The sequence below is a fragment of the Ochotona curzoniae genome, unplaced genomic scaffold (assembly GCF_017591425.1).
Source record: "Ochotona curzoniae isolate NIBS_2020 unplaced genomic scaffold, NIBS_Ocur_1.0 contig_3527, whole genome shotgun sequence".
NCBI lineage: Eukaryota > Metazoa > Chordata > Mammalia > Lagomorpha > Ochotonidae > Ochotona > Ochotona curzoniae.
In genome coordinates, this window is record NW_024465897.1 from 1,766,264 (window position 1) to 1,787,023 (window position 20,760).

The 20,760-nt window shown below is 61.0% G+C and overlaps 1 protein-coding gene across 9 annotated transcripts; it reads left to right on the top strand.

Moving 5' to 3' along the window:
• Positions 1 to 235: 235 nt before the first annotated feature.
• Positions 236 to 20,018, top strand: RAB3IL1 (RAB3A interacting protein like 1). Of its 9 annotated transcripts, XM_040981985.1 has the most exons (11): positions 2,904 to 2,929; positions 10,950 to 11,202; positions 12,074 to 12,169; positions 12,255 to 12,332; positions 12,941 to 13,159; positions 13,934 to 14,080; positions 14,459 to 14,587; positions 14,690 to 14,802; positions 16,112 to 16,211; positions 18,188 to 18,254; positions 19,000 to 19,220. In XM_040981985.1, the coding sequence occupies exons 1-11, from the start codon at positions 2,919 to 2,921 to the stop codon at positions 19,080 to 19,082; spliced, it is 1,296 nt and encodes a 431-aa protein (XP_040837919.1). In that variant the 5' UTR covers positions 2,904 to 2,918; the 3' UTR covers positions 19,083 to 19,220. The 9 variants fall into 9 exon arrangements, with proteins under 9 accessions (XP_040837917.1, XP_040837914.1, XP_040837913.1 ...); XM_040981983.1 differs by lacking the exons at positions 2,904 to 2,929; positions 13,934 to 14,080 and adding an exon at positions 236 to 498 and having other exon boundaries at positions 19,003 to 19,220; XM_040981979.1 differs by lacking the exons at positions 2,904 to 2,929; positions 13,934 to 14,080 and adding an exon at positions 237 to 498 and having other exon boundaries at positions 19,074 to 20,018.
• The last annotated feature ends 742 nt before the right edge of the window (positions 20,019 to 20,760 follow it).

Here is a 20,760-nt window from a genome sequence, read left to right on the forward strand (position 1 = left end):
CTGCACCAACCGTCTGGAAGCAGCATGCTAGGTAAAGTGGGGACAAGCACCCCAGCCAGGGGGCCAGCAGACCTGGGGCCTCAGGCTGCCTGCAAGCGTCTCACTGTCCCCAGCCTGGAGCCCAGGCAGGAGGCCCCAGGGACTGTGCCGCCTGCTGAGCTGCGGGAGTTAATAATTAGGGGTGAAGGAGGCACAGGCCTGCCTGGGAGACGCCTCCCTCATGCACTGCTGCTCCTCAGAGATAGCAAAGGTTAGCGTGAGGCTTGCCAGCCTGGAGAGTAGAGAAGGCCAGCCACCTCTCCTCCCGCCAGCCCAGAGAGACCCCCAGGCTGGCGCCTCAATGATGGACAATGCCACTGAGGAGCCCAGAAGGTGCCCTGCCAGAGGGTCGTGCCCAGTGTTCCTGGCCATGAGCTCAGGGGTTGTCCGATATGCCCCATCAGGCCTGGGCCCGGCCCTGGAGGGGAGCTTAGGAGAGAGGCCCTGGAGCACAGACAGGTGAGTGCCTGGGACAGGGGAGGGGCATGGCACCACGCTATGGGGGCATGGCAGGCAAGAGGCACCGTGTTCCAGGATTGGGACCCAGAAGAGGTCAGCCAGACAGAGGGTGAGGACGGGGGGAGGGGTGGTCCTCCCTGACCAGGGGGTGAGGACGGGGGGAGGGGTGGTCCTCCCTGACCAGGGGGTGAGGACGGGGGAGGGGTGGTCCTCCCTGACCAGGGGGTGAGGATGGGGGGGGAGGGGTGGTCCTCCCTGACCAGGGGGTGAGGACGGGGAGGGTGGTCTTTCCTGACCAGGGGAGGTGAGGACAGTAGGGAGGGATGGTCCTAATTGTCCTCTGCAAACTGATGGGAGCTGAAGCTCAGAGAGGGCACGCCACTGGTCCCAGGTCTACAGTGAGCTGAGGGCAGACCTAAGGGCAGAGCTGGGGCCTGGGTCAGCCAGGCTGACGGGCTCTTGCTTCTCATCTGACTTCAGCCATGGGCTGGCTGAGAAAGGGAGGGGATGACGGGCCAAAGAGGGGGGACAGAGGAAAGGAGGCTGCGGAGGGCATTGGACATCTGCCTCCCTCCCTGCCTGCTGGGTTGGGCACCTACAATCCGAGGGAGCCTTTTGGTGTCTGGGTTGTCTTTTTTAGGGAAGAAAAAAAAAGTCCAACAGCACTGGCTCCTTGCTTCTCCCTGGCTGTGTGACACCAGGCAGGTGTCTTGGCCTCTCTAAGCCTCTCCTTTGCAGCTCAGGAGTAGGGGTTTGCTGTGCTGTCGGGAGGAGGCACGGCGCCCATGGGAGCTGAACACATAGATGGTTCTGGTTAGTGACTGTCTCCCTGGCGGGAGTGGCGGGCACACACTCACCCTTCCAGACCTTGCTCCACAGCCTGCTCAGCCTCGTCCTCCCTGCCTGCCTGAAAACAACTCCCCTGGCCACAGCCCTGGGCCGACACCTCCTCCACCCTTATCGCCCAGGCTCTCCACTGCCATTCTTTATCTCTTGCCCCAGCTTAGAAAGCAAGGGCTCCAGGCCCTGAGCCCAGCTCCTCTGTGTCATCTCCTCCTTCCCCTACCCAGAGCCAGGAAGAAAGCAGTTGCTCAATTCTGACTTGGCGAAGGATAGAAGTCAGCAAACAGACGCTGACATCTGCCTGGGGCCAGCCCTGAGCCAGACTGGGCGGGGTGGAGGACACAGCTCCAAGATGCACTGGCTCCTGCCTTCTGCAAGTAACATTCGCGGACACACCGGCCTAGCCGGGAGCGGAAGCGCGGACGAGAGGCCTGTTGTGAATGAGTCTGGAGCGTTTTTCGCAAGGCGTGCCGTGAAGGGGTGTTCGGGTTGTTCACTGCACAAGGCAGCCTCTCGACTCACCAAGTCCTGGAACTCAAGTGTGAGCTGCTTTCAGCTGGCAAAGGCATTCTGTTTTCGACTGCGAGCAGAGGCGCCCTTTGCTTGGCAAGGAGTGCCCTGGGCAAGTGCAGGTCCTAGGAGCGTGCTCCCTGGGGTCCCAGGAGGGCAGAGGCCCCAGCCCTTGCATGGGCCCAAGGTTTGGGCTTACAGGAGTAGACAAGTGAATGAAAGGCAGCCCCAAATGAAGACCTGCTCAACTCAGGGTCTCTGAGCCTGGAAGTGGTGTAGCCAGCGTTGTAGTGCCCCCTACCGGGGAAATCCCTGCCCTGACAGCCCCTACCTCCTCCAGACAGGCAGGGTGGAGCCCGAAGCGGGTAGGGATCCAGACCCAGGCTGGAGACAGGTTCTGTGGAGACTGAAAGCGGGCATGGAGTGGAGGTCAGGAATGCCAGGGGCAGTGGGCGCAGGCAGACAGGTGTCCCACAGGGGCAGGGGACCTGAGGCAAAGGTGGGCTGTAGTCCGGAGGAACGCAGCAGGGGCCACCCTCACCCCTTCCCGCATGCAGGGGTGTGGCTGGCAGGCCAGCTGAGGGCGTGAGGGGCTGCTGGCCTTGGTAGTCAGGAGGCTGGGAGCCATGGGAGCTTCTTGGGCAGTGCTGGGCAGTGCTGGGCAGTGCTGGGCCGTGCTGGGCTGTGCTGGGCTGCTTCCTGGAGCATCCCGCGCCGGCTGCAGGATCCCGGGCATCCAGGACGTGCCCCCCTAACTCGCCGCTCGCTGTCCCCCGCGGCCCCCCGCAGCCAGCCGGCCGGGGGCGGGGCCGGGCACGTGTCCTCGGGCCGCCCCCACCGGCCACGTGACCGGGCAGGGGCAGCGGCAGGGCAGGGAGGGGACCGCTGGCCTGGCGGGCCGACTGCCCCAGCGGCGGCGGGAGGGACTGACAGGCGGCGGGCGGGCGGCCCGCGGGGCCCGGGGCGGAGTCGGCGGCGGCCCGGGGACGCGGCGCGTGGCGGCGGCGCAGCCAGGACGCGGCGGCCGGGCGCGGGGCACCGACTCCCGGGCGCCCCGAGGTGCCGGGATGTGGAGCGGGTAGGTCCCCGTGTACGCGGGCCGGGGCTTGGGCCGCGACTGCGTCCCCGGGCGGGAGGATGGGGGCTGGGGACCGGTGTCCCCCGCCGGGTCTGCGCCCCCAGTCGGGCCTGCGGAAGGAGCAGTGCCTAGCGAAGACAGCGGCGAGCCGGCAGATGGGAGCGAGGATGCTTTGGGGGGAGGGATGGGGTCTCCCGGTGGTCAGCCAGGCGGCCGGGCGGCGGACTGTCCCGGCGTGACAGCGCCAACTCCTCCTGGCTCCTCGCGAGCGCTGAGGGGTGGGGAGGGGGCACTGTGTGTACGCTAAAGTCCATCTGGTCCCGCTCCTGGATGAGGGATGAACTCTGGAAAAGCGGCGTGGCCGTGGCAGGGAGGCTGGGTCTTAGTCAAGGTCGCCGGCAAGTTGATGGCAGAACCTCCTTCTGGGCTCCCCGAGCCTGGCGGCATTGACCCTCGCTCGGCCTTGGGCTGGGAGCAGCAGGCCACGGATCTGTTAGGGGGAACGTTGGTTTTCCCTGCTGGTCCCTGGTCCTGGCTCTTGTGTGATGGGCACCCCTGCCCGGTCGTACAGGAAGGTTGTGATCTCTCATGGAACGCGGCAAACACTTCCTCTTCCCAGTGGCTTGGAAAGAGCAGGTCTTGGAGGAAATGGAACGGGAGTGGGGGCGGGGGGGGGTGGCCAGGGGCAGGCTGGGTGGCTTTCCTCCAAGGCTCCTAGGAAGCTGAGCTGAAAGGCTGGGGTGCAGTGGGGCGTGGTCCCCAGCAGGGGGATGCTGGCACAAGGGTTCCCCTAGAACTAGGGGTGGGGGAGTAGGGGGCGCTGGGACCGTCAGAGGAAGAACAGAAGCAGAGCTGGTGGGGGAAGGAGGGTGGGCCTAGGGAGAAGGTGCTTGGATGGGTATTTCTGCCAGTGTTCTGTGCACCCCCGAGGGAGTGCAGCTGGCCTGGATGGAGCTTGTGACCTGTTGGGTTGGGGAGAACAGCTGTGTGACCTCAAGGGTGAGGCCTCCCTCTCTGGGCCCCTAGGTGAAGTCAGTGGATTATGGGGCTGGAATGACACTGGTCAGGGAATGCCCTTTCCCAAAGGCTTCCAGGCGGGAACCTCCCAGAAAGTTCAGCAGATGAAGGAAACTCAGGGTCCCTGACAAGGCCCTGGGTGCAACCTCCCTGCCATATTGCCAGGACCCTGCTCGAGTCAAGGGTCGCTGCTTTCACAAGTGAATGAGTAGGGAAGCTAGGGCAAAAGTGGAGTAGCCAGGACCTTGATGCTGAAATTGCTGCCTCCACATCCAAAGTGAGAGGTCCAGGGCTGTGAGTGGACGATGGGTGCAGCTTGGGACACACCCCACTCCCTAGGGGCACTGACTCAGAACCCTCATTCTGTTAGAGCAGCTTGTACTTGGGACCGCCAGTGGCTCCCGCCGACTCTGGGAAGTAGGTAGGGGTGGCTGGCAAGTCAGTGACCCTCGCCGTGCTATTTCTGGGACTCTGTTTTGTTTCCTCCTTGGCTAAAGCAGTTGAGGCATTGCTGGGTGATTGAGCTCCATCAGCGGCTGAGTCCCAGCCCCTCAATGGCCCGCCCCTGCTGGGCTCTTCTCCCCTGGGACTCCCATGCATGGGCCTGCACAGTGAGCCCAGAGTCAGTGCAGTCCAAGTCCCTCCCCTTCCCCAAAGCTTGCCTTGGAGTCCTGCTCTGGGGAGGAGAAGTAGCATCCTGAGTCCTTTTATTTAAACATATAAGAAAATGTTCTTTTTGTTGAAGAAGTAGTTTCAGAGAGAGAAGGAGAGACAGAGATCTTTCGTCCACTGATTCACTCCCCAAATGATTGCAACAGCTGGAGCTGGACCATTCCAAAACCAGGAGTGTGGAACTTCTTCCAGGGCTCTCACATGGGTGCAGGGCCCAAGCACTTGGACCATCCTCTGCTGCTTTCCCAGGCCACATTAGCAGGGAGCCTGATGGGAAGTGGAGCAGCAGGGACATGAACTGATGCCCATATGGCATGCTAGTGCTATAGGTGGAGGCTTAATATATATGCCACTGTGCCAGCCCCACCTTGAGTACTTCTGCATCTAACACAGTGCTGGGTACATGAGATTTGGTCAGCAGAGGTCAGAGCTTGGGCTGAATTTCAGCTTACCAAGTGGCCCTATAACATAGTTGGGGCCCCATCCTTCCCAGTTTCCCACCTGACAGATGGGACTCATTGCACCTGTCTCTAGGGAGGGCTGTGCCCTGATGGAGTGTCTGCCTGGGAAGTAAGGGAGGCTATCTTTGCCCTGGCTGGACACTGGAGAGCTCCATAACTACAGGTGTCCCATACTAGCTGTGTGATCCTAAGCAAGTCACTCAGCTGGTCTGGTCTTAGGGTCTGTGATTTGTCACCTGTGAGGCTAAGGACAAGGAACTGCCAGCCCTGAGATGTGTGGCCTGAGGGGCCCACCCTCCGGCAGGTGGACATGCTCATGAGGAAGACATTGCATAACCTCCACAGGTGCTGCCTCCTGGACGCCCTGCGTCATCTAGCTCCCCAACCCCCTCCACAGGTGGAGGCCTCTTTCCTAGGCTTTCCCGACATCGGTTCCAAGCAGACCTTGGCAAGCGAGCAGCAGGAATGCCAAAGAAATAAAGTATGGGGAGAGGGGGCTGGGTGATGCTGCCGGATTCTGTGTTGTGCAGGTTGGAAGCCACCTGGCGGGAGACAAGGCTTGGCACAGGACAGATGCTCACTGTGTACAATGGAGGTGTGGGCTCTGGGGCTTCTATTCTGCTTGGTCCCACTGTCTACACTGGAGGTGTGAGCTCTGGGGCTTCTATTCTGCTTGGACGAAATGCATAGGACACCTTAAACAGATGTGAGGCGTACGCTGTGTGCCCCACCCTGTACTGGCAGAGGAGGGAGATCAACCCCACACGCCACCAGGCCTGGTACTGACTGCGTGGAGACCCTCTTCCCTGCCAGGGCAGGGCAGGGCAGGGCAGAGCAGGACAGGGCAGGGCTGGGCTGGGCTAGCCACTTGCTCCAGGGATCCTGGCCTCTGAGCAATCTCCTAGGCTGCTCCAGGCCCTCCCCCTTCCTCCCTCCCTTGGTCGGCACCTGCTCCTTGCTGCCCCTGCACCACTCCCCCACCCCTGCTTCCTCTAGGCCCACCCTGGTTCTCTCTCTCTTTTTTTTTAATCTTATTTTTTGGACTCCCCCCCCCCCAGCAGTCCCCCCACAGTTTCTCCTCTGTGACCCCTGCCAACAAACTGCCTCAGCAGCCATGTCACCGCTCCCACCCCTCCCCTTTGGGGAATGGCTCTGACTTCCTCCAGTGCTGTCTGCATCCTGCCCCGCTTCCCCGAAACCACCATTCATCCCCTCTCCCTGGAGGCAGGGTGACAGGTCACGTGTGCCCACACTCCCGGTTCACCGTCCAGGCTGCTAGTTTTTGCTGAATGTTCTGGCAAGGTCGCCCTCCCTCTCTGACACTCTGAGTGGCTCACGGTTAACACCAGGCTGGGAGTGCATTTCCAACACCCACGTGGTGGCACCTGTGCCTACCCAGAGTGGACTAAGAGCTTACAGGCCGGGATGGGGCTGAAGACTGCAGCCAAACCTTGCTGGACTGCAGGTTGGCCAGAGTCCCTTTGCTGGGATGCTTTGGTCCCCAGAGACACGTCACCCAGCTTTCAGCCTCAGCCTTTGCAGCCCCAGAGTAGACAATCGGAGTGTGTATGTGTGTCTGCATGGGACCCCTGGCCATGGCATACAGAGCCCCTGGCCGTGACACTGTCCCTTGGAGCCAGGCAGGAATCAGTATTTCCACAGCCTCGTTGGCACGTGGGGCTATTGGCCCAGGACAGAAGGAATGAGTGGCCCCAGCATGCCCTCCCAGCCCTATCCCTGCCAGGGTCTGAACTGGCGCAGCTGAAGCTGCTGTGCTTCTTAGCATGGGCGTATGGTTCCTGGTGGTGACCCTGGAGTCAGTCATTCCAGGCTGCAGCCGAGAACATGGGGACCTGACGGCAGGCTGGCCAGACAGCTGGCTAGGCTGGAGCCCTCAAAGGACCCTCTCTGGCTTCTGGCCATACCCTCCTAGTTACTGAGTCTGGTTACTGAGTGACCGAGGGTGACTCTCTGCAGGTGGCTGTGTTATCCTGCCGCCATTGCCCGTGCGGGCAGTGGTGGCTCAGGCCAGCAGGGAGCCCACTGGTGTGGGGGGGGACAAGGCATGCGGCCATGGCATCTCCCTGGTGTGTGCTTCCTGGGGAAGTGACCGGTGGGGCCTTTCCCGCAGGAGCCCAGCGGATGGGGCTACTGGCTGCCCCGCAGCTACTACTGACCTGCTGCCTCTCCCTGAGCGACACCTATTCCACGGTTTCTGCAACCCAGCCCAGATACTGGGTGTTGGACTGGGGTGGGAGGGACAGGGATGGAGCTCTAGGGCTGAGTTCTCCCCATCCCCTACACCCTGCTCCCTGCCAGGTGTCCGTACCAGGGCTTCCTTGCAGTATGTGGGGCCAGGGCCCAGGGCCCCTCCTCCTTCCGAGCTTTCTGAGTGACAGGGCCTGCCCTGGAAGACTGGAGGTGAGGGAGGAGGAGCTACACTTACAGCTTCCTGCTGAGCACTGGGCCTTCCTCGCCCCACTCCCGCTCCTAGGCCTTGGGAAAGCCGGGGTGGCTGCAGGTGATCCTGCTGGTCTCACAATTCCTGCCCCTTGGATTTAGGCTTTGGGTTTCTCTCCTGGCAAGGAGTGTCTTATTGTTTTGGAAGCTCAGGCTCCCCAACCCAGCAAGGGGAGGTACCCATGCGGCCTCTCAGAGTAAAGCAGAGCCCTGTGGAGACCAGCACATGATGGGTTAACATAGACTCCTTCACGGAGGGCCAGAGGTCCAGCTGATGCGGGTGACTGAAGCTCAGCACGTGGGAGGAACTGGAGGCCTTGTTCTTGTAACAAGAAGGTGTGAGTGAAAGCAGGGGTGGTCCCAGGGCTGGTATGCAAGAGCTGGACTCCTGCCCCGTGTCCTGGGCTGTCCCTGTGCGTCGCCCCGCCCCTCAACCTGCTGTCCTTGCTTCTTCTACTCCAGGCAGTAGCTTCCTGGATAGAAGCCACCGCCTGGCCAACCTTTCCCCGCCCCTGCCAGGACAGGGACCTGCAGTGGCACCTGCCAGCCCCAGAGCCTGTCCAGGTGCTGGGAGCGCCGTTTACCCAGCACCTAGTCAAGCAACTTTTCGTTTGCTTCCCAAAGCACCTCCTGCAGGCTCCGGCCGCAGAGCAAGCTGGGTAACCTTTCCAGAGCACGCAGGGACCCGTGGGTTACGTTCTGCTGCTCTCCCCAGTCAGGCTCTTCCTCCTGGGAGGGTGGTTCGCAGGGACAGAGCTGGCGTGAGGAGTCAGACTGAGCCGTAATGGGACCAGAATTCCCTCCATCGCTCAGGAGGCTCACACCAACCTCTAACCCTCCACCCGGACCCAGCAGCTTTTGCTTCTAAGATAGATGCCAACCCTCGTGTTCCTCACCCTAGCCGCCATGCTGCCGTGGCTGGAGTCTCGGACCTGGACTGTGGCCCTAGCCTCATGCCTGTGCTGTGTGATCCTAGGCAAGTCCCTGCACCTCTCTGAGCCCCACCTGTAGAATCAGAACAGTGCTGGTGCAAAAATGTTCAACAGAACGGCGTGGTCCGGACAGCATGCCTAGGGCACAAAACAGGATGCAGACCCCCCCCCAAACATGGGTGCCATGGCACCTTTGGGGGCAGAGAGGAGTTGCTACATGCCCTGCAAGGCTTAGGGAGCCCTGGCCAGTCAGACCCCCTCCTCCTCCAGGGAAGGGTCTCCCCGACAGACCCTGTTGCTTCAGGAAAGTGTCCCCAGATTCACCATCAAGGCCCTCATCTCTGCTGGGCAGAAGAAGCCCCAGGAGACCGGAAGCCACACAGTGGGTGGGTTTCAGAGCCCAGAGTGGGCTGAGCCAGACAGCTGGACGGGGCCCTAGGAGGGGCTGGGAGCAGGCTCGCTGCCGCAGCTACTGGCTGTTCTCGCAATCACTGTGTCTTATCGGGAGGGGAACTGAGGCATGATGGCAAGAACGGGAGCAGACACTGGCCCCTCAGGCTTGCCTCTCACCCATCCCCTCAGCCCCTCCCCCCTCGGTCTCACCTTCCCCAGACCTCTCCTGCTGGGAGCCCTCTCCCCCAGCTTCCCCTTGGCTACCAGCATCCTGGCCCAGTCCCCCGCCCCTCGCCCAGCCCCTGCGGTCAGCAGCTGCTGGCTCAGGAGCTGTGGCTTTCTGCTGAGCGAGCAAGTCCAGAGGTGCTGTCTTGGCACAAACCACGGCCCCACGGCCGGCCGAACCCTCCCGTCCTCCCCTTCCCCCTCCAGGCTCTGCGAAAGCAGGGGTGTGCTGGGGGGCAGGGTGAGGACAGAGCCTTCAGCTGCAGGGGATGAGGCCCATGAAAGGGGGGTGTCTGCCTGAGCTCACCAGGCAGGCGGTAGGGGAGCCAGGGCCCCTCCCTGAAGGGACAGCAAGGACAGGAAGTGGGCTACCCTGCTCCAGCTCTGCAGGCCCTTCCTGCCCCGGGCCTGTGGGTCCTAACCTACCCTGCAAGGGGCAGAACTTACCAGAACCATTTCCCACCAACATCTGCAGGAACCACTTCCCACGAGCCATGTGTGATGTGTGCTGAGGCAGCCCCACTGTAATGAGTCCTGGGGCCAGGACCTCCCCACCTGCCCCCCTTCCCCTGGGGACCGGAATCATCAGGATAGACCCGCTTTGGGAAAGCAGGGACTGCAGTTCTCAGACTTCTGTTATATGTAAATGTTTGACTTAGCAGCTTCAGTATAGTTTGTGGATACAATTCTGAGAATACAGTATTTCTTTTCTCTCTCTCATCCCTTCTTTGGTGTTTGAGATAACATATTACATTTACATTACGGTTAAAAGCCGTAAAGCCTTTTGTTTTAAGTAATTTGCTTATTATGTAAAAGGCAGAGTGGCAGAGAGGGAGAGACACAGATATTGCAGCTGCTGATTCACTCCCAGATGGCTGGTCCAGGCAGAAGGCAGGAGCCTGGGACTCCAGCTGCATCTCCCATTTCAGGAGCAGGGGGCCCAAGGACTTGAACCATCTTCTGCTGCTTTTCCTGGGCACATTAGCAGGGGGCTGGAGAGGAAGCACACCAGCCAGGACTTGAACTGGCACACTCAGATGTGCCACAATGCCAGCTCCTGAATTTCTCAAACCTTGTACTCACCTATTGAGCAAACATGAATTGAGTGGCACCTGTATATTGACTCCCTACTGTGCTGCAGGGGCCAGAGGTGCAGGAGCCCTGTCAGAGACTTCATACTTGGGCGTCCTGCCTCTGTGACAACCCCAGTTGTAGCTGGCCCCATCTTTTTAAAGATCTATTTATTTATTTCTGGGCCTGGTACAATAGCCTAGTGGCTAAAGTCATTGCCTTGCATGCACCAGAATCCCATATGATCGCTGGTTCTTACCCCAGCTGTTCCACTTTCCATCCAGCTCCCTGCTTGTAGCCTGGGAAAGCAGTCAGGAACAGCCCAAAGCATTGGGAACCTGTACCCGTGTGGAGACCCCTGAAGAAGCTCCTGGCTCCTGACTTTGGATCAGCTCAGTTCTAGCCATTGCAGACACTTGGGGAGTAAATCAGCGGGGAAAAAAAAAAAAAAAAAAAAAGATAATATCTCTTGGAAAGGCAAATCTCACTCCCCCAGTGGCCACATGGTTGGAGTTGAACCGATCTGGAGCTGGGAGTCAGGAGCTTTTGTGGGTCTCCCATGTGGCTAGAGGGGCCTAAGGGTTTGGGCCCTGCTCTGCTGCTTTCCCAGGCCATGAGCAGGAAGCTGGATGGGATGTGGAACAGCTGTGACATGAACTGGCACCCATAAGGGATGCTGGTGGATGCAGGTGGAAGGTCAGCCAACTGAGGCGTCATGCCCGGTCCCTGGGCTCAGCCCTCCAGACCCTAGGATTCCTGCACCTGCTGATGTCTTTGTTTGCCTTGCAGCCCACCCCAGCCAGATGAGGGCCTCCCACCGCCCCTCGCAGCCAACTCTATCCCCTGGAAGAGTGCAGGCCCCTGCAAAGGCTGCAGGGAGGCCCCGGGAGACCTGGTGGACACCTGCACCAGGGAGGAGGCCCCAACTGAGGAGGGCCCTGCGGCTGCCAAGCTGGACATGTCACGCCTGCGCAGCTCCTCCATGGAGATCCGCGAGAAAGGCTCGGAGTTCCTAAAGGAAGAGCTATGTAAGGCCCAGAAGGTAAGGGCTGAGGCTGCACGGAGGGGACCCTGGGGACAAGGACCAGCCTGGAAGCACGTGGCCATGGCTCTTGCTGAGGGAGAGTGACCCCACGCTGGGCACAAAGGAGGGACCCATTCTTGTCAGATCTTTTATTAAAAAAAAAAAAAAATTGACAGAGCTAACTCCCCAAATGTTCACCGTGGCGCAGCCTCCTCCCTCAGGCTGGGGCCCAAGCCAGGGGGCTGGAGCTCATGCCCAGCCTCCCTCGTGGGAGGAATCCAGTCACGTGAGCACACCATGAGAAAGCTGAAGACAGAGTGGGACGGGTCCTGTTCCATGGGATGGGGGTGTCTTAACCTGTAGGTCAGACTCCCCCGTGTCTTTTTTTTCCTGAAAGTCAGAGTTACACAGAAAGAAGGAGAGCAGATTATTTCCCCAAATGGCCACAACAGCCAGTGCTGGGCTGCTTCGAAGCTAGCAGCCAGAAGCTTCCTTCAGGTTTCCCACATGGGTGCCAGGGCCCAAGGGTTTGGGCCATCCGCCATTGCTCTCCCATGCCGTTAGCAAAGAGCTGGGTCAAAAGTGGAGCAGCCTGGACTGATAATGGCTCCCATGTGGGATTCCAGATCTGTGGGCAGAGGCTTAACTTGCTTTGCCACAGCACCAGTTCCACCCCATGTCTTAGTTAACTGACATTCGCGAAGGCTGTTCTAAGCTGCAATGGATGGATGTACAGGCAGGGCTGCGGCCTCATGCTAGGGGCAACAAATGCATCACCAACTCACAGCAGAGGAATTGAGCTCAGGCCCAGAACTTGGCATTCCGCAGCCGGGGGAGGGAACCTGAGCAGGTGCCTCAGCGCTCCCAGCCCCTGCCCTGCACCCCGCAGGAGCTCAGGCTGAAGGATGAGGAGTGCGAACGGCTGTCCAAGGTGCGGGAACAGCTGGAGCGAGAGCTGGAAGAGCTGACGGCCAGTCTGTTCGAGGTATGTGGCAGGACAGCCAGGAAAGCTGGGGCACGGGGTTAGCGGCAGCTCACCACCAGCTCACAGGAGGCTGCCTCCTACCCAGGAAGCCCACAAGATGGTTCGAGAAGCCAACATGAAGCAGGCGGCATCAGAGAAGCAGCTAAAGGAAGCTTGGGGCAAGGTGAGGCCCGTCCCTTCTAGCCCTGGCCCTGCTGAATCACCTGCCCTGCCTCATTGGGTCACCTGGTGGGTCCCACCTGCCTGGCTCTGCTGGGGCACCCGCCCAGCCCTGCCAGCACTGGCCTGCACTGCCCAAATGGACCCTTGTGTAGCTCTGGGGAGCAAGGACAGGCAGCCGAAAGACAGGGGCCCTGAACCCCCCAGTGTTTCTGCCAAGATGTCCAGGGCCTCTTGGGATTGGGTGGAGCTGTGGACCTTGACATTCTCTGTGTTCCCAGCTGTTTTACAAAGCATACAAACTCCAGGGAGCCTCCCACACCTTGTAGCAGCTTGCAACACGTGGCTGGGGCCCTTCTGTCTTCCAAGGGCCTGGGACTCCCAAATGCTCCCAGCACAATCTTGCTCACAGTGGAATCCAGAGCGGGCCCTGTCTCCTCTGTGAGCCTCAGTCTGTCCATCTGTTACATGGGTGTCCGGGTCCCTGCCTCAAGCGCAGTTCCCGTGGTACTGAGTGGGGTTAGGTACTGGTTGCTACCCAGGGTTGGCCATCCTGGGTCAGCCAGGGGGGCATTTACCAGCCATTGAATCCCACCCCTGCCCCCTGGCCAGATCGACATGCTACAGGCGGAGGTGACCGCCTTGAAGACACTGGTCATCACATCCACACCGGCTTCTCCCAACCGCGAGCTCCACCCGCAGCTGCTGAGCCCCACCAAGGCCGGGCCCCGAAAGGGCCACTCGCGTCACAAGAGCACCGGCAGCTCCCTGTGCCCGGCTGTGTGCCCCGCCGTAGGGCACAGCCTCACCACTGACAAGGAGGGCAAAGAGGTGAGGGCGGTGGGCAGTCCGTGAGCATGGGGACATTCAGCCAGATTGGTGTCCAGTGAGGACCAGAGTGACTCTGTGGCCCCGCTGTGTGGCCTGGAGTCTGTGCTGCCCCTTTCTCAGCCCGGGTGCTGGGCTGCTGGGGCAGCACACACGCCTGTGACACAGGACATTGGAGCCTTGGCCTCCGCGGGTACAGTCTCCCCACCTCGCAGACTCGAAGCAGTAGGTGGTAGTCTCTAGCCCTGAAGTTGGCTTTGCCCCTGAGACTCCTCTGCAGGGCCAAGGGTCTGAGCCCTACGTGACCACGGCCCAGGGGCTCCAGCCCACCTACAAGCACCCATGAACTCCAGGATCCACGGCGTCCTCTGCTGACAAGTGTAGCCTTTGGATAGAGTCTCCCTCCCACCTGGGCTGTGCGCCTGGGGTCCTGGTCCAGGCTGGGCTGCCACTCCCGAACAAGCAAGGCCACGGGGCAGGGTCCTGGTTTCCTCACGCTCCCCTGGCCAGTAGGGCTGGCGAGATGCAGATGTCAAGAGCTGCACCCCGGGGACACCTTTGAGAGAGATGAGAAGGAGAGGGGTGGTCAGCTCAGCTGCCTGGGCCCCCACTGCCGAACCCTACCAGGTCTCTGTCCCTGCCGCTGTGGGGAAGGAGGCGCGGGCAAGGCCCCTGCACCCCTTTCCAAGCTCTACGCTTCTAACGGTTCACTGATATCTCCTCCCTACTGTCTGTCCCGTGCACCTGTCTGTCTGTCCGTCTGCCCCGCCTGCCCAGCCGGGGCTGCCCCCTCTCCTGTCTCTGCTGCTGTGTGTGATCCCCAGCAGGGCTGTCCACCTTACCTACGAGCCGGCCTGGCAGCTCCCGCCCGCGGAGCCGCCTGAGGCCCCCACCTCCGCCACCTCTCTCTCCTTGTCCCGCCAGGTAAATGGCTCCAGAGAGGGGGCCCTCTGCCAGCCTCATGCCCTGTGCATGCAGCCCAGAGCAGGCCAGTGTGGTTCTCCCCACACCTCCCTCCTCCCGTTCCTGTGTGCATGTGCCTGTGTGTGCGTCGGGGCCAGTCCAGGCCTGAGGGTCCAGCTGGCTACTTTTTCTCCTCAAGGAGGGTTGTTTGTTCTGTAGCTCCAAGAAGCAAAAAGCCCACCTGGAGATAGAGCTGGCGGCTCGCGGTTCCCGGGGGGCAAGGAGCAGAGGGAACTTCACTCCCTGCTCAGCCTTCTCTTCCCAACACATCCTTCCCCATCGGGATCTGCTTCTTCTGCTGTGCTGGCCCCCAGCACCCTAACTGCCCCTTCCCGGCAGGTGGACACCACCCTTTTCGCGGAGTTCCAGGCCTGGAGGGAGTCGCCCACCCTGGACAAGAGCAACCCCTTTCTGGAGAGGGTGTACCGGGAGGATGTGGGTCCCTGCCTCGACTTCACCATGCAGGAGGTGAGGTGGAGACAACGGCCAGCCAGAGGCCCAGCCCCCATTACGCAGCAGGGATCCCGACCCTCACCAGCACCCCTTCGCCCTGCACCCTGGTCTTTGCAGCTCTCGGCACTGGTGCGGGCCGCTGTGGAGGACAACACACTCACCATTGAACCTGTGGCTTTGCGCACCCTGCCTGCCATGTCGGTTGCCCCGGTGGAGTGTGGCAGCACTAAGTAAGCTTCCTACCCACAAGGGAGAGTCTCACCCCTCCTTGGGCCACGCCCAGCAGGTGGCTGGGGAGAATGGAGTCTCAGATGGTGGACATGGCAGGAGAGGGACAGAACAGGGAGGGCCTTTTAGGGGTCCAGGCCCTGCAGGGGATACAGGAACTGGACTCTGCCTCCCCTGCCTGGCCTGTCCCAGGCTCCTCTCCCTCCCTGGCCCCCAGCTGACACAGAAGTGACCCTTGATTGCCGACAAGGCCTTCTGCACGTAGGTAGCCCAAAGATCTTGTCCTCCGCGCTACGTGGGCAGCACTGAGCAGGGGCAGCAGCTTTTCTGCCCCTTGGCCAGAGTGAGCGGAGTCGGGGCCAGAGACTGGGGAGGAGTCCCCGCTGGCAGCCCAGGGTCTGATGCCAAGATGGGAGCCTCCTCATGGAAGGGCACCACAGGAGCTGGGTTTTGATAGGATGTAAAGAAGTTTGCCTTTGGGCAAAGAGAAGAGAGAAAAAGAGAGAGAGAGAGAGAGAGAGAGAGAGAGAGTGAGAGAAGTTGGGACTTTAACAGAAACACCCCAGGCAGTGGGCCCCGGGGAGTTAGGGATGAGCCTGCCTGGGGCTAGAGTAGAAAGAGGTTGGGCTGGCATTTGGTCAACCGCCAGCCACCTCTGGTCTGTTTCTGCCACACGGCTACAGCCAAGGAGTTAAAGCTGTTTGGACCTGGGATTCTCCCTCACAGTTCCCTGGGTAGCAGGAAGTTTCCCACCAGCAAGGAGGAGGGGCAGAGGAGGTGGGCTTGGGGAGGGGCTGGGAGGGAATGTCCAGGCAAAAGGCCTGGCCTGGCTTGAGGTTAGTGATCCTGTGGGAACAGGAAGAAGGGGAGAGACAATTGGGCCACCTGGAGTTTTCTGTCCCGAGTTTGGAAATGGGACCCCAGTGTGTGCGTGGCTGGACATGCAAGGGGGAAGCCTGCCGACCGGGAAGAGTGGGAGGAGCGGTGGCCTGGGACAGGCCTGGCTAGCAGCACCTTGGTATGGTAACCGGTAAGGGGGAGGGGTGGCGGGCACTTTTAGATTGGACGTGCTTTGGTGTTCCTGACCAGGCTCCTCCAAGCTCTCCTACACAGGAAGGGTGAGGCAAAGGTCTTGGAGCAGGATCCAGCCAGCCTGAAGCATCTCGGCGGGGTTTGTTGTGCCTGCGGGGCAGGGGAACCCAGCCCGCTGTCACTACGGCCCCCATGTCTGCTCGCTGCCCCTCCCTGGGCACATCAGTAGCAGCCACATCCCATCCAGCACCCTCACAGCCCCCTCTGCTTTCCTCCCAGCACCTGCGCCCTAAGCGGGCTGGCCCGCACCTGCCACCATCGCATCCGGCTGGGGGACTCCGAGAGCCACTATTACATCTCACCCTCCTCCCGGGCCCGGGTAAGTCAGACCTCATAGGCAGGTGCTGGCTCAACAAGTACAGAGTACAAGGGCCACCCAGCCCAGACACGTGTGTGAATGCTCAGGCTGGGGCACCAATCACATCGAGGCAGCAGCTTCCAGCCACGCGCACTTTAGCATGGCGCACCCCTGGGTCGGGAGCCTGGGCACCAACTGTTCCTCGGGCCCCAGTCCCGGCCACCAAGTCTCATTCCTCTCTGTGTCCAAGGTTGTCTTCCAGGCACCCTTTCAGGACTGGTGATGGAATTCAGCTCCCAGGGTTAAGCCACAGCCTCTCAGCAGGCGTCCATCACCACTGTCAGCTGACATCAGCCAGAGGCTAATGCTGGGGCCATTGGGGACGTTCAGAGGGGGCTGGACCACAGCCCTGTAATCAAGCAGGGGGAAACCCCAACTTGCATCTGCACGTCTGTGGGGACCAGGCCAGCCAGCTGGTACTGTGGGCAGGGACTGTGAGAAGGGCCTGGAAGGATCCAGAAAAAGTCCGTTTAGAAAGCTGTGCCAAGCAGACAGTGAGTGAGAAGCTAGTTGCTCCTCAGAGCTTTCTGTGGCCTCCTGGGAGGAGCAGGCCCAGAAGGGGTTGAATGGCTCTGTGTGTCAGGCAGCAGCTGGGGGTCCTGGCAGTGTGCACAGGGCGTGAGCGCACACATGCAGATCTCTCAGCTGTGAGAAGGGGGTGGGGTCCGAGCCACAATGCAGGGACCCCAGCCCTCCCCACCCTCCATCCTTGTCTGCTTGTCACTGCAACCCCTGGCCCCCGTAAAGCTGTGCCCAGAGCCCCCAGGCCAGTGGTGCTCCTTTCTCAAACTGACCAGGGTTCAATGAAAGGCCATGCTCCTGAGCACCTCCCAGCCATGACCATGCACAGCAAGATTTCTTCTGGAACTTTCTTTATCTGGGTGTCGGGAGGGAGCGGGGAGATGAGGCGAGGAGGAACTGAAGTAGGGTGGAGTTGGCAGGGAGGGGTGGTCTCTCTACACAGCACAGCCCTTGGGGAGGCCATTCTACCCCCTGCCACATCCTGTTCATGAGTCTGTACCCTGCCCGACACCACGGCCTGGCTCCTACCATGCCCACCTCGGAGCCCTGTGGTCAGTCCTCTGAACTCGCTGTCCTCTCTCTCTCACCTCCTTGTCCTTGTCAGGTGCCTGCCCCTGTCCCATATCCTGCTGGGCAGGGGAGAGCCTGGCAGGGGCACTGCCCTCCCATGCAGCATCCCTGCTGCCCAGCATGCAGACAGGTGGCCCTTCCCCAAAGCGCTGGATGTCCAGTGGTCACTGCCTTCCACACTGTCCACGCTGGGTGGCCTAGAAGCACAGCCTGAGATGGGGCTTGGTGCAGCTCCCAGGAGGAGAGCAGGAAGCCGCGTGGGTCGGAAGGGGTGCAGTTTGGCTTTAGCCTGTTCACTGCACTCAGGGCCCTTCAAGGGGAGGGAGCTGGTCCTGCATAACCCTCTGCTGTGTCCAGCAGTCCTTGGCCAAGGTCTGCAGGGCAGGGATGTAGAGGGTCACCAAGTGGGAGCTCTCCACCTGGCATGAGTTCTTGGCAGTTTCTGAGCTAGTGCAGGGTCCCCAGGCTTCAAGTCGGGTGGGGGCTTCTGGTGTCACCTCTCCTGGTGTTATAAGTGGCATGCCAGCTGGCCTATGGGGACTAAGCAAAGATTCCAAGCCAGGCCCTGCCTGGTTTCCCCTCTCAGCCTGGCCACTTCTTAGCCTTGCAGTCTCCTCAATCCTGGCCTCCATCCTCCCCATGTGTCACCTGTCTGCTGCCCCACTGGCTGGTACAGCCATCAGCAGGTGCTGCTCTTAGCAGGGGAGACTCTAATCAGGCTGCTGTCACTCTGGTCCTTACAGGGACCTGGGACTTCCTACTCTGGTCTCAGGCCCACAGTGGCTTGTCAGGGGACCCCGTGTGTGAGGGCTGGCAGGTTACAGCCCACCTGCTTCTGCCCTCAGATCACAGCCGTATGTAACTTCTTCACCTACATCCGCTACATCCAGCAGGGCCTGGTGCGACAGGATGGTGAGTGCCCCCTGGTGGCTGGTGAGGGGATGGCGTCCAGGGGACAGTCGGGCTGGGCACGAACTGCGGGGAGGGTTGGGTGTTACAGCCAAGGCTGGACAACACAGCTCCTCATCCAGGAGACTAGCGAGGGGGCCAGTGCAGGCTAGAAAAGGGCCCCCAGAGGCCCTGGGTGCTGAGTCATGTGGAGACACGTGCTGCTGGGGACTGGCACTCGAGGCCCCGCATCACGGGGCTTCCCCTGTGGTGCTCTTGCCGCCTCCAGCCATGGTCTTGGCCACAGCAGGACTCTCTGCTCCTCACCCTCCACCATGGAGCGTAGGGGTGGGGAGGACCAACTCGGAGGGCTATGCACCCCCATGGTGGGGGGTGTGAAGCTGTGGCACACTGAACCTTGATACCTGCCAGGCCAGAACCCAGACACTGTGGCATCACTCGATACTTGGGGTCAGGGCGGGAAATCGTCTGGCACCTATGGTGTGTGATCCCCGGGCCTGGCACCGCCAGAGCTCAGCATGTGATGGCTCCTGCATGTGTGTCCGCATCAGGCTGTGTGGTGGCTGTTGGCACATGGCAGCTGATCCCTGCAGTGAGCTCAGCCCTCATTAGCATCCAGGCGTCAGCCCCATAAGGCCTCAGGCACTCACCAAGGCCACCGTCCTGGGGGCCTGGGGACCCCAGGGCCAGGGGTGAGGGCCAGACCACACAGCCAGGGTGACGCTGAGCCATCCCTGTGTGCCTGCAGCAGAACCAATGTTCTGGGAGATCGCAAGGCTGCGGAAGGAGATGTCGCTGGCCAAGCTTGGCTTCTTCCCGCAGGAGGCCTAGGCCCCTGCCCAGGCCTGGAGCCAGGCTCAGACCTGCAACACCTGTTCCGGGACAGACGGGCGGCAAGTCCTGGAGCCAACTCTGAGCTAGAAGCCGAAGGGATGTACAGACAACCAGGCTGGCAGGGGCAGGGGAAGAGGGGAGCCACCCTGAGCCAGCACCAGCTGACTGTCCTGGGACCACAGGCTTGGACTGCACAGCATGCCTCATCTCCTTCCCCACTGGGTTCTACAGCCACCAGAGAATAGCACCAAAGACCAAGGAAGGAGCTTGGAGCCATATTCTGGGGGCTTGGAGACCTCCGCTGAAGCCGGGACCCCCTCCTCCCTCCCCCCAGCCTCAGGAGCTGCCGCCTGCAGGTGCCTTGTTGCTGCCGTGTCTTCCAAAGGGGACTGTCCTGGGAGACCACATCTCCAGGTCATCCCCCTCCTCAGTTCCCAAGCGCCCCTCCTCGTGTCGCCAGCGCCCCTAGTAGCCATCCCTCACCCTCTTCCCAAGTGGCCTCCCGTGAACTATCCCACAACAGCCCCTGCTTGCTCAGACCCCCACGGGGTAGCAGGGCTGGACAGAAGAGCTGGTCCAGCTGGCAATAACCCCAGAGCATTCTGAAGAGAAGTCAGGACCCCTGCTTCCCATATAACTTTCCTCCCCCAGCTCAGCCCCAAGCTCTGGGCGGGAGGCTCTGTTTCCAAAGTCACTCTGAGGATTGGGGGTCTAAGACACGGGCAGGGCCTCCGGACTCTCCTGCCTGCCTGCTACTGTGCGTGGCATTCCGACAACAGCAGCCCCACTCACGGGGCTGGGCGAGGTGAGCAGGGCCTGGACCCACCCTCACCCATCCCCGGCCCTGCAGGGCTGGGGCTGCCACCTGGATGCATCCCTCGCCACACCCGGATTTCCTCTGAACGGAATGTAACATGATCTCTATTTCATAAAGGAAGGCTTTGTTGCTGCAGCTGGGGGGCCACGCGCAGCTCCTGCACCCTGGGGCCTCCTGCCAGGCCTTGGGCATCTGAAGGAATGAAACCAAATCCTTTCCTTACCCGCCCTCGTGCTAAGGATTAAGCTCAAATCCTGAGGTCGCCCCCAGCGGCAGCACCACTTTCCGTGGAGAGGACATTGCAGGCCTCCCCGCCGCTTGGCGTGCTCTGGGGCTGCCCCTGGGAGACAAGGCCAGCTTCCCTTTCCCTGTTGGGAGGCCTGGGATCCAGGCTGCCTTCCTGTGGCATTTTGGGTGCTTCCCTCCTCTGGGTTTCCTGGCTCTGCAGCTCCCGTCTCGCAGGAACCCGGAGCTCAGAATTGGAGCAGCAAGGCCTCCTGGGACTTAGCAAGACTGTGTGACAGGAATGATTGGTGATGCCCGCCTATGGCAGCAGCAGCAGCACCTAGCCAGCCATGCCAGGGACTCGGGCTTTCCCAGCCCAGGTCTTGAGTGGCTTCCTGGCCAGGGGCAGCAGTCGCAGGTGGCGGTGGCCAGGACCTAGGGCAGGTCCTGTGGTGGCCATCCCTCTCCCCATCTGTAAGGGCTGCGAGCTCAGGACTACAGGTGCCTTTGTTGAAAGCGCACAAACTCTGGGTGGGATGTCAGTTGAGGACTTTCCCACTGGAATGTCTGAAACAATGAGCCGTCCAGCCCATCACCTTCTCTAGCCAGTGGCCTTGTGCCCTGGGGATTGCC

Bases quoted from the DNA above. Each gene is read 5' to 3' on its own strand.
- RAB3IL1 (XM_040981979.1), top strand. From the start codon at position 341: ATGATGGACAATGCCACTGAGGAGCCCAGAAGGTGCCCTGCCAGAGGG. The intron at 11,203-12,073 runs GTAAGGGCTGAG...TGCACCCCGCAG, and splicing joins AGCTATGTAAGGCCCAGAAG to GAGCTCAGGCTGAAGGATGA. The intron at 13,160-14,458 runs GTGAGGGCGGTG...CCTTCCCGGCAG, and splicing joins CTGACAAGGAGGGCAAAGAG to GTGGACACCACCCTTTTCGC.